General features: G+C 44.0%; 1 protein-coding gene across 1 annotated transcript in view; it reads left to right on the top strand.

Annotated features, from left to right (window-relative positions):
* The window catches only part of CALB2 (calbindin 2), a 47,068-nt gene that overhangs the window by 24,183 nt on the left and 10,087 nt on the right, over window positions 1–12,798 (top strand). The window contains exons 2-5 of the mRNA XM_056862523.1: window positions 16–92; window positions 5,763–5,852; window positions 6,335–6,415; window positions 12,363–12,419. Of these exons, the coding sequence (XP_056718501.1) occupies window positions 16–92; window positions 5,763–5,852; window positions 6,335–6,415; window positions 12,363–12,419 (305 nt within the window). The remainder of the gene's footprint in view (window positions 1–15; window positions 93–5,762; window positions 5,853–6,334; window positions 6,416–12,362; window positions 12,420–12,798) is intronic.

Genomic DNA, 12,798 nt, shown 5'->3' with positions numbered 1-12,798 from the left:
TTTTCCTTCTTTCAGGAAATGGTTACATTGAAGGGAAAGAGCTGGAAAACTTCTTCCAGGAGCTGGAGAGTGCTAGGAAGGGAGCTGGAGTGGTAAGTAGTGTTGTTTCCTTCTCCCACTTCTTTAACACAGTTATTCAACTTTTGCTACTTCCTCCCCCCTCCCTTCAACTTTTTATCCTTTTATGAGTAAGTCTGCTGCAGTCAATAGATGTGCTTTCCAGTAAAGATGTTTAGACTGCATGTGAAGCTGCCTTCAGCTGCCTACAACCTCTTGCAATCCTGGCCTTCTTAAAACTTCTTATCCACCAGATTGTAATACACTGCCTTCCTTTGCATACCGTACCATTAGATCAGGGGCAAATTAGGTTGGGTCCCACTAACTCAGCCCCACCTAGGAGGTAGCTAGAATAGCAGGATCCAAAGGAAGCAGCCTGGTCATAATATAGCCAGGATGAAATCCAACACAGTAAATAACTCAATGGCTCAGTGGTAGAGCATCTGCTTGGCATGCAGAAGGTCCCAGGTTCAATCCCCGGCATCTCCAATTAAAAGGGATAGGCAGGTAGGTGATGAGAAAGTCCTCTACCTGAGATCCTGGAGAGCTGCTGCTGGTCAGAATAGACAGTACTGACTTTGATGGACCAAGGGTCTGATTCAGTATAAGGCAGCTTCAAATATGTTAATAACCAGCCTGGAGGCATACATCCACAACAGCAACCATTCCAACAAAACCGGATCCTTCCACAATAAGCAGGTTACTAGAACTGAGGTGCTAGCACAGAGGCAGAGCCCCAGCTGTGCTCTGATAAGTTCCCACTCACATGTCCTCTGTTGGGCTGGCCCAGCCAGCAGTTCCAAGCAGCCACTTTTGGGATGGTGCTAGGGTTGCCAACCTGGAGATCTCCAAAATTACCACAGATCTCCACACTATGGAGATCGGTTCCCCTGAAGAAAACAGCTGCTTTGGAGGATGGACTCTACAGCATTGTACCCCACTACGGTTCTGCCCTCCCCAGACTACCACTGAATCTCCAGGAATTTTCCAACCCAGATTTGGCAGCCGTACATGGAAGAGAAGAGCGGCTGGCAAAATAGGGCACATGGCTCTCATTCACCTCACAGGAGCTGCCCTTTGAGCTGATCAATAATTTATACAGGACTTCAGCCCGCAGCACACAGCATCCTCACATCAAGAGCAAACCAGATGTAACGCTGAATGGCAGCGCAAGAATAAAGAAGTGAGTGGGGAGGCTACCCATGAGACTGACCCTGGACCAACTTTCCAGACTTTGTACCCTGTCCCCAGCCTTCCCCTGGAGGACCTTCTTTCTCCCTCTCCCCCTCCCTCTCTCAAACAATAACACTTAAATAAAGTCTCTAAAAACACCTCCCTTTGGCTCTTCTCTGCAGCCTCCAAAAAACGAGCAACAAAATAAGTACGCTGAGGGTCAGACCAAACTAATCACGAAGGGCTCATGATGAAATGCACCTGGGGACCTGGAGGACCACTATTCACAGCATGTTCTTACCAGTCATTAGGCTGTTGTTGTCTCGCATCACTAAGAGGAACTGGACCTTTTGCTCCAAAGTTGCTCCAGAAAATGCAAGCCATTTGTTAAAACGGTATAATCCATTTTAGCCTAAGTTGGTACATGTAAGGACAGTGCAAAAGAATATATACCAAGGAGTCCACTGGCTAAAGATGGCAGGAACACAGCCAGTCTGAAAAAGGCATCCTTAGCATTCAGCCCAGCAAAACTATTGAAAAAGGGCAGTTAAGTCTTGAATGCATAAAGATTCTACATAATTTTGGACTAACCAGATAATCCAGATAGGAAGGAAGATTACCCTTAGATAACAGGCCCAGGGCACGCGGAGAACATGTTCTCCAATCATCAAAATGAGTGTAACTCTTATCTCTAACAAAGATCAATTTGGCCACATGTTTTTTACATTGATCTACAGAAGGAGAGTAAAGGTCTTCCACCTTCAAATCTACAAGTGATGGCTTCTTCTCAAAATGCTGGAGCCAGGGAGCCTTATGAGAGTCCTTGAGGGTTAAGCTTACCAAGCTACCCTCCGGGGCCTCAAAAATAGATGAAACCAAAAATTAAAGACGCATACCCAGGCACAAGCTTCTATTGAGCTAAGACCAAACTCATCACGAAGGGCTCATGATGAAATGCACCTGGGGACCTGGAGGACCACTATTCACAGCATGTTCTTACCAGTCATTAGGCTGTTGTTGTCTCCCATCACCCAGAAAGAATAAGAGCATGTGGAAAGGCAGAGAAGTTGTGGGAGGCCCAGCAAGAGCCTGAGAGAGTAGCAGAGACAGGAATCAGATCAGTTTCTTAATATCCGCACCTACTTTCTCTTTGAAAGAGGGTACAGGGGTGGGGGAACGAGCATTCCCAGAAGTCTTCTGCAGCGGGGGTAAAAGGTAGCTTTTTTCAGCAAGAAAACAGCAGGGCAGGAAAGAGTTAAATTGCTTGCCTCTTCTCATGCTGTTCTCCTTTTTGAAAAAGCATCTCCAGCAGCTGCATTTGTAAAAGAAAACAGATGAAAACAAGTATGCGTGTGTCTGTTGGTGGGTGGGGGCAAATAAGAAGAGGAATGAAATGTGATCAGGGCCAGCTCTACCATTAGGCCAACTGAGGCAGTCACCTTAGGCGGTATATTTGGGTGGGGACAAACAAAATAACTGAGCAGAAGGCATTTCATAAATATTTCAGAAGCCCTTCTGCACATATGCGGCTGCTGAACTATTTTAAAAGAGGGTGAGGGGCAAGTGAAGGGGGCATGCAAGGTGGTGGTGACATTGCCTCAGGGGGCAGAGCTGACTGGAGCCAGTGCTGCCTGCTTTCCTTGTGTAAGAGAGTGGAGAAAGACAAAAGAAGGAAAAGGGACAGTGTGTGTGAAAGAGAGGAAGGGTGAAAAGAAAGAAATGGAACATGGAAAGGGTGTTATTTCTGAGAGAAAGAAAAAGCGCAGAACAAATAGAATGTACTGCTTGTGGCCTATGTGGTATCTTGAGTATATGGGGGAGTTTGTCGGGGGAGTAACGTTAATCGTCCCCATTTCTTGAGGGCCCAGAGACCAGAGAACCGGACGTGCATCTCCATATGTTATGTATCCGTGCACCAAATGGTGCACAATTCTCTTCACTCATTCTTTAAGTCTACGAAATAAAAAATATTGCCGAATCAATCATATGGCATTCAGGAATTGTCGTATAATCCTCTGATCTGTGGCTTAATCCACAGATTTTTTTCTATACCCGGGGTCATCAGATGGTTAGTGAAATGTATTTTGTCGTTAACTAGACAGAACTAAGATTTAGACTGGGGTGAGGCTTGGCCAATGTATGCTGTGTATTCAACGACTGCTCAGAAGTTAATGTCCTCATAAATGTGACCAAATATTACTTTATGTATAAGGATACTGTGACACTCTTTAAGCTGACGCGTTGGGCCTTTGGAAAAATCACTTGTCTAACACTGTTTCAAGATGCACCACACTGACCTAGACAACCCAGGCTAGCCCAATCTCAGATTTCAGAAGCTAAGCAGGGTCAAATTCAATTTTCAAATACCTTTATTGGCATAGTACAATCTGCAGTATATAAAAGGATAAAAGTTAGAGTAAAATAAAATTAATATAAATCATTCCTTAATGTTGTGATTCTACTTTCGACTAGATTCCCATCAGTTAACTACTATCATCAGAAATTTTTCCACGGTTTTCGGTTATCTCAGGGTCCTTATCAGCTAGTAGTTTGTAAAGTATTTTCGTATTATTTGAGGAGAAGTTCAAAACTATAGGTTTTATTAGGTTTCCTCTTGAGGAATCATAAAGATGGCAGTCCAAAAGAATATGAGACAGGGAGTCAGGACATCCTGCACCACATCTGCAGACTCTTTCAGCGTAATAAGGGTCAGCCCTTAGTAGTTGGATGGGAGACCACCAAGGAATTCCAGGGTCGCAATGCAGAGGCAGGCAATGGCAAACCACCTCTGAACATCTCTTGCCTTGAAAACCCTACAGGGTTGTCACAAGTCAACTGTGACTTGACGGCACTTTCCACTACCACCAAGATGCACCCACTCTTGTCTGGTGTGCCTCCGTTAGTAAACCAAGAACATGGACCACATACCCAAGAAAGGAAAAAAGGATCAGACTAGGAAACGAGCTAGATTTGGATCCTGGGTGAGCTGTCATTAAAACTCCCCAGATGAATAGCAGCTGCAGGAGGTAAGAGGCAAGCAGAAGTCCTACAGGAGCCCAGGGGGGCCTGCTGTAGCTCAGTGGTTCAAATCCCATCTTAGGCAAGTTACTGTTCTTGTAGTCCACCAATGTGCTAGATGCAATACAGGCAAGAGGTGGTGAGGCACCCACTCCACTATTCATCTGTACGCCAAGGTTTACCTACCTGTTCCTGCTCTTTAGTGGGCATCTTGCAATATTAAGACTAACAAATATTTAATCCACTCTTTTTTCAGACCATGTTCTGTGGCTCAGCCACTTGCAAAATGCTCCTTCAGTTTTTCTTCTTGGCTGCACTAAACCCTGCAGGGCTATAATGCACCTTTTAGAAAATCTGGACCAGTATAGATTAAAATGACTTGGAAATAGGCTACTCTAGCCATGAACTCCGGACATGGCTGAATGAATGAACTGCAGGAATCTCTGCACTGGCTACTGAATGCTGAATCATGTAGGAAGTAGAACAGGAGGCTGGTGGCATCTTGGTGAGTAACAGAATTTTATTCAAGCATGAGATTTTGTAAACCAGAACTTACTTCATCAGGTGCATTGGAGTGTACATCCATTCGTTTTACGCTTTTATATTCACAACAGAAAGAGCACAGAAGTGTTCACTTAATGGAGGCATCTGATGAAGTGAGCCCTGACAAAAGCTCACTTCATCACAAAAGCTTATGCTGGAATAAAGTTCTTTATTCAGGGTGCCACTGACCTGTTTTCTTTTGTTGCTACAGACTAATGTGGCTACCCATATGCAATTATCATATAGGAAACAGTGGTTGTCATCCCTCAGGTGGTGTAGTGGTTAAGAACCAGCGTTATGCAGTGGTTAAGAGAGGTGGACTCTAATCTGGTGAACTGGGTTGGTTTCCCCAACCCTACACATGAAGCCCGCTGGGTGACCTTGGGCTAGTCACAGTACTCTAAGAACTCTCTCAGCCCCACCTACCTCACAAGGTGTCTTTGTGGGGAGAGGAAGGAAGGAGATTGTAAGCCAGTTTGATTCTCCTTAAAAGGTAGAGAAAGTTGGCATATAAAAAAAACCAACCCTTTTTGTTCTTCTCTTCTTCTCCTGTGCATTTCTGCCTCCTGTTGGCTATTGGTTAGTTGTTGAATAAACTAGATGTTTTGACACTTCCAGGGTGTGTGTACATGCATGGAACCTGATTCACCAGGATCCCTGATTTGCCAAAGCCTGCCAGGTTTTGCCCATTTTCTAGTATGCTAGAAAAGGCAGCTGCAAGAAGAGATGGCTAAGGCTCCATCTTGCAAAAAACGGTGAGGTTGCAAAATATGTTTGGTGGATTTAAAAATAAATCCTTGCAAGTAATTGGGGGAAGGGGGTGAGAGAAAGAGAAAGAAATACACTGGACACCCTAAAAACATGTTTTGAACTACTGCAACATATATGCAACAAAAGAGGGTAGATTCCTCTGCAAGAAGTTCTTCTGCATATGTAGCAACAGACAAGTGACCCTTCTTTCCTTTTTGTAGGAATCCAAGAATGTCAACTTTGCCGAAAAGATGAAGGAATTCATGCGAAAATATGACAAGAACGCAGATGGCAGAATTGAACTGTCAGAGGTGAGCTATGTAAACATGGGGGTCCCTCTAGTCCAGCATCCTGTCTCACACAGTAGCCAAGCAGTTCCTCTGGGGGGCTAACAAACCACAGCATACAAGGCCTTCCCCTGATGTGTGTGGCCAGCTTCATTTGAATTTTACCAGCAGAATTTTGAGACATTTGGGACAAACACCTAGAAGGAAGGCAGACACGTTTTGATCTGCATCTTTCTCAGAAAGGTTTCAGATTACCTTAGCCTGGATTCCTACTGTCTTCTCCCCTGGCTACACTGTGACCAGGAGTTTCCTGGAGAGTCTACAGTATGATAATTAATATGCTGTCATTGAGCTGCTGGGGGGAGGGGAACACCCTGCCTCACCTTGTGACTATTTTTGCCCCACTAGCAAAATGGCAAAGCACATGGGAAGGGTGTGCCTGGGTGCATGCACTTACACTTCCTCTCTGATGTCCTTGTGTCGGTCCTCTTTTGCCCCCTCATCAGCTGGCACAGATCTTGCCCACAGAGGAGAACTTCCTGCTGTGTTTCCGACAGCACGTTGGCTCCAGCGCCGAATTCATGGAGGTAAGGATTCCTGCTCTCTCCCTTGGACAGGATCCCAGAAACCTAGGGTCAAAACAGATGCGATCAAGATCTGACAGATCTCAATTCCTTTTTTTAAAAGGTAATTTAGAGGCACGTGCAGCCCTGATTCGATAGGGGATATTCAGGGAAGGTTGCTTAACCCTTTCAAACCCTGCATGGTTTCACTAATCAATATGTGGGAGGGTAGGTTTACCTTGCTGTGTGTGTGTAAAGTGCTGTCAAGTCGCAGCCGACTTATGGCGACCCCTTTGGGGGTTTTCATGGCAAGAGACTAACAGAGGTGGTTTGCCAGTGCCTTCCTCTGCACAGCAACCCTGGTATTCCTTGGTGGTCTCCCATCCAAATACTCCCAAGAGGCCGACCCTGCTTGCTACTAGCACTTTAATGAAAAAAGGCAGGGCCTTTTAAAACCTGTCTTTTCTCCATGGTACTGCTAATAACAGCATTAGGATGGTGGTTTTGATTAGTGGAGGAGAGGATGCCACGACAGGCAAACAGAGCTGTGGTGTGGTTGACATGGGTGATTCTGCCACCCCTGCAGTATCACTGTTCTAGACAGGAAGCAAGTGGGCTTTCTCTAAGCAGGTGCCATATAAATAAGTGAACAGTTGCTGATATGTAACCATCTTTAGACATAAACCCAACAGCTGTGAAATAGCAACCCATCTAGGCAATTAAAATGAATAATAGGAAATGAATCCTGCATCACAATGAAATCTGAGCTCCTCCATTGTTACATAGCTGGCGAAACAAGTTCTGTGGCAGGCATAAGCAATTAACTATTGAATCGATCCCACTCTGACAATACCACTTATAATTTGTGCTTAAAATATTAATTCTTATAATGATGTTGCAAAGCCTTGACCCGCTGACCTGACCTTGCTCTAGACAAAAGAAATTCTAGCAGTGGAAGGGGAGGGAGTGGGGGAATGACATCCGAGTTGATACCTTGGCTGATCTGGGAGCCTCGATTCGGGAAAAGTGAATCTTTGCACAAGTCACTTGCCTGCCCATCATTAAAAAGGCAGAAATGATGGCCATTGAGGGACAAAATGTTATTTGCTCTTATGCTTTAGGAAGAATATGGGCTATGGATCAATGCCAAATTTGGAGGCACATAAATGTGTGGGGCAGAGTGCTTCGAGACTAGACACACAAACATACACACTTTGACCTCTGCTGTACCCATGAAATTCTGATGCCCAGAAACACTGATGACTTGTTTAGCAAAGAAATGGGATCTGTTTTCCTTTTTCTCTTTCTCTCTCTCGGGGTCCCCCACCCCGTGTTTTTTTGGGAGGTTGTTCCCTCCCAAAAGAACATCGGGAGTAAACCCCACCAAGAGAGAAAAAGGAGAAGGGATCCCATTTTTTTTGCTGAACGAATTTCAGTGTCTTACAGATTTTGTCGCAAAGGAGGGGTTTGTCTTCCTTACTCCAGTTGGGGAATTCTCCATGTTGTGGCCCACGGTTCAATTAACCTACAAAAGAGACAAGAAAAAGAAAAACACAACAATAATAAAACAGAACATGAGATGAAAGCATGAGTGGGTGGTCCAGTGTAAGACTTACTGGCTCCAGGGAATAGAGAGCGCTACATGGCTTTCCTTCGATCTAAGAGATCGAAGACTTGACACTTGAACTACCAGGCCTGGTTCTGGAGCTTGCTCTGCACCTTCAGACACTTGAGCAAGCATTGCAAGGGGCTGCGCTTCTATGGGAAGCATGAAAACAGGAAGTGCAGTGTTCTTAAGCCTTGCATGCCAGAGCGTGTCAGATTATGTGAAGTCATTCTGACCAGACAAAATAGGCATTGGAAGAATGGGGGGGCATCTTCCCGAGCCTCGCAACATGAGGGTTATATTTTGATCTCACTGACAGGGCATCTTCCTCAGTACTCAAAAACTCTTTCAAAGCAAATGGGCTGTCCTTGGAATACTTTTACACTGGCAATCAAGGGATCACCATAGATTACTGCATTTTAAGGAGGGGAAATGGGCTTTGGAAGAACACATCTTTAAAGCACCAATAGTAGCACAGGTAGCCCAATTTCATTAGGAAAACTGAGGAAGGGTGAAGAGCCAGTGTGGTATAGTGGTTAAGAGCAGCAGACTCTAATATGGAGAACTGGGTTTGATTCCCCACTCCTCCACATGAAGCCTGCTGGGGGACCTTGGGCCAGTCACAGTTCTCTCAGAACTCTCCCAGCCCCACCTGCCTCACAAGGTGTCTGTTGTGGGGAGGGGAAGGGAAGGCAACGGTAAGCCGCTTTGAGACTCCTTAAAGGTAGAGAAAAGTAGAGTATAAAAACCAATTCTTCTTAATGTCCCTCTCCTCTTCCTGCGTGGCCCCAATCTGAATCACAACTGCATGCAGACATGAATTGCCTTTCATAGATTATCTTTGTTACATCTAACACCCGTCTAGCCCTATCATGAAGCTAGAAATCAGTGACCAAGGGTGAGAATGGCCACCACTCCTGACACAACACAGGATATCCTTGTGTGTGGGGGGGAGAGAATAAGAGGCAAGGTCAGGCCTGTGTTTTGAGACCTGACTCTGCCTCCAAACTCACCAATGTGACAGCTGCCAGTTGCCAGTATGCAAGTTCTGAACCATACCCCCTCCCCGCAAGCACTGCTGCTACAACCAGGGAGTCGCATTCCCCCCCACCCCCGCACTCCAAGTCATGTCCTGAGGTGGGTGAGATCATGGGGTGCACTTCAAATGTTTCTGTTCCTCCCCATACCCAAAACAGCTGTGGAGGTCAGGCATATACCACCCCCTTCCCAACGTTAGCTCCCATATTTGATGGGGAGGGAAATCTTTGTTCGTAATAAGTGCAAGGAAATGCCTGAGAACATTTCATTTCTTTATAATTCTGGACATTTTCCTGCCTAATCCTAAAGAATCTGTTAAAGACTTGGTACAGCTTTTGAATTCATTTAGTAAAGCCTCAGGGGACAAGGTTAATCTAGACAACTCAGAATAGATGGGTCTTTAATATAAATACAGTCTGTAAAAATGGACTGGCTACATTTTGCTCCATGGTATGGAAAATGGATTATATTAAATATCTAGGACTTGGGGATATTTCATTAGTTACAAATAATCATTAGATGATATTCCTGGAGGTGGAAAAAGATTTAAGCTTTTGGCATCCTCTGTCTTTGATGGCTGAACAAAGACCCCACCGTGGAGATGAATATTCTGCCTAAAATTCTTTTCTTATTTATTAACATCCTATTGCAAGTTAAATCCTCACCATTAGATAGCGAGCAGACGTTGATTTTTAAGTTCATTTGATTGGTTAATCCACCCAGGATGGGTACTAAAACCCTTTGTATAAAAGAGAGGAAGGGAGGGTTTGGGGTTTCTAACATCAAACCGTATTATAAAGCAGTTAAATTAGAGGCCGTGAGAGATCAGTTTATCCCTGAGACAAATACTTTGTCAGTAGAATCTATTTTCATACAAAATAATTATATATATATATATATATATATATATATATATATATATATATATATATATATATGTTTTCAAGGAAAAAGCCTGAGATTCAGTGTTGCTTTAGCTCAGTCACGGTGGACTCTGATCTGCAGAACCAGGTTCTATTCCCCACTCCTCCACATGAGTGGTGGAGGCTAATCTGGTGAACCAGGTTGGTTTCCCCACTCCTACACATGAAGCCAGCTGGTGACCTTGGGCCAGTCACAGTTCTATTAAGAGCTTCCTCAGCCCCACCTACCTCACAGGGTGTCTATTGTGGGGAGGGGAAGGGAAGGTGATTGTAAGCCGGTTTGATTCTCCCTTAAGTGGTAGAGAAAGTTCGCATATAAAAACCAACTCTTCTTCTTATCCTAAACAGAGTTATACCCTTCTAAGACCATTTACTTCAATGGGTTTAGAAGGGTGTAACTACATACCGTGGTAGTGTTAGTCTGGTTTAAATCTTGACTTTTTTTTTTATGAGCAACTGACAGATATGTATTTGTAGGAAATACTTGCATTTGGAGGGATTATGGATTATATACCATTGGGAATCCTGTAAAAGAAAAGAAATTCCTATACATGTCTGTGGAAGGTGGCAGTCTATTAAATGCAGAAACTGCTCCATATCATCTGGTCTTGTCATAGTCAGACATTCTGGCATCAAGTACTTGGTTTGATTAGGGAGAAGGCTGAAGAGGAAATTCCTCTTGATTTTTTATTATGTTACATGAAGGATGGAATCAAGGGGGCTGATCTCAACTCAGGAATCAGTTTATTAATGGCAGCTAAGTTGGCTGTTGTGACTTCTTGGGGAATGTCAGATTAATTCAATTTAGAACTAAAGGTGGTCTTGATGACTGAGCTGACCTTTTAGTAGGAGCCGGAGAGGTCCAGACAGGCCCACAATTGTCTGAGCACAAAGATTTTTTGAAGGGCAAAGGAAGAAAGTAGGAAAGAGCACCTTAAAGACTAACAAAATTTCTGGCAGGGTACGAGCTTTCTGAGTCACAGCTCACTTCTTCAGATGTTTTATCTATGGCTACAGCTATATCTAGCTGTATCTGAAGAAGTGAGCTGTGACTCACGAAAGCTCATACCCTGCCAGAAATTTTGTTAGCCTTTAAGGTGCTGCTGGACTCTTGCTCCTTTCTACTGCTATAGACAGACTAACAGCCCATTCCTGAGCTGTCGGCAGCCAGGGATGGCGAGGAGGAGCCACTGTTGTGACACCCCCAAAGCCATTTCACGGCCGCCAAAAAAAAAAAAAAAAAAAAGTCTTTGAAGGGCTTTTTTGTGTGTGTAAAAATGGGGCTTTTGGCCCCATAAAGAATAGCAATGCTACGCCTGCTAAAATCAGTTGCAGCAATGCCGTTCTCAGCGCCGGCATTCCTTGGCGAAAGGGGATAGGCAGCTGCCTACAGGCAGCTCCTCCCCCCAGCACACCCCAGGAACACTCCCAGGATGCCGGAATGCCCCCCAGAATGCCGGTGCAGGCCTTTACACCAGTGGGATGCTGGTGGAAGGCCCAGCCACCGTTCTGGGATGGCGCTGCTGTGGCAGCACTGATAGACCAGCGTCCAGCCCTTCCCGTCGGCATTGGGGCCACTCACAATGGCGTTAAGTAGCCCGGAGGGCCCCCAATGCCAGAGCAGCCCCTTCCTGGCCTCCTGAGGACTTTCGTCCTCAGAAGTCAGGAATGGGCTGTAACACAGCTACCCATTGTGATCTATCTCAAAGAAATTGTTTATCATGTTTCTTCTGTATGCCTTTTTAAGTTTATAGGGAAATCCCATTTTACTGTGTGTAGCTTTGATTATAATTTTTGATGCATTTTACAGCGCTGACATTTGTGCAGTCTTTTTTGTATTCTTTATGCTTTATATTTTGTCCTATTCCATTTTTAAAAAGGAAATAAACTCTCAAGAGGAAAAAAAAAATTATGGGCATTTCAAAGCCCACATTAATAAACTGCTATCATACACCAGCAAATGATGGAGAAAGCGGATCATTTATTGAAGAAGATTCTTCAAATAAAATTGGGAAAATCAGAAATAGTTACATAACGAATTGTGGTTTTAATGCTTACCCCTGGCCAATGGCCTAAGTCATGATCAGTAAATAATGATCATTGGCTGTAGACATTTGGTTGGCCTTGAGATTTACCAATGAAATCTTTTGACACTTCCCATTGGTGGTCATCTGAATTTTTGACATTTACCATAAATAACAGATATTTAAAGTAGTCACAAATTCTGATGATTAAAACATTCAAATGCTTCTCATGGGATTGCCAAAGGAGACATGGATCACTAAGCAACTCTTTTAATAGGCGTTACAGGTGAAATGATAATTTGGGAACAAAAAATATACTGAACATTTGCTTCCCATTGATAATTGATTATGGTAACAAATCTGTGCTGTTTCCATTGCAGGCCTGGCGGAAATATGATACAGATCGCAGCGGCTACATAGAAGCCAATGAGCTCCAGGTAGGTTGTGAGAGAAGCCCTTTCGGGGTCCTTGTGATACAAGATACAAAATGGCTCAGAGACGAATTTTTAAAAATAATAATGCTAATTGCTGAAACCAATGGTGCATATTTTCTAATGCAAAACCAAACTGAAGAATCAGTGTAATAAGAATACTCAGTATTTATATAACATGTTGAAAATACTTTAGAGACAGTTATGGTCTCTAAAGCTGGTCTTTATTGCATTGCTATCTAATTCTGTAATCCATCCTGAATCAACAAGAAAGGGCTATTAATGTAGTAAATATCTAAATTAAAAATGGCCTGGGGGCATGTCCCCCAGCCCCATTATCTCTTTTCTCCTCACAAAGCAACACTGGTAACACTTACTAGCAGGA

This window comes from Euleptes europaea, chromosome 17 (genome assembly GCF_029931775.1).
Source record: "Euleptes europaea isolate rEulEur1 chromosome 17, rEulEur1.hap1, whole genome shotgun sequence".
NCBI classification, from domain to species: domain Eukaryota; kingdom Metazoa; phylum Chordata; class Lepidosauria; order Squamata; family Sphaerodactylidae; genus Euleptes; species Euleptes europaea.
The sequence above is the reverse complement of the archived record's forward strand: the minus strand, read 5'-3'. Positions and strand labels throughout refer to the sequence as shown.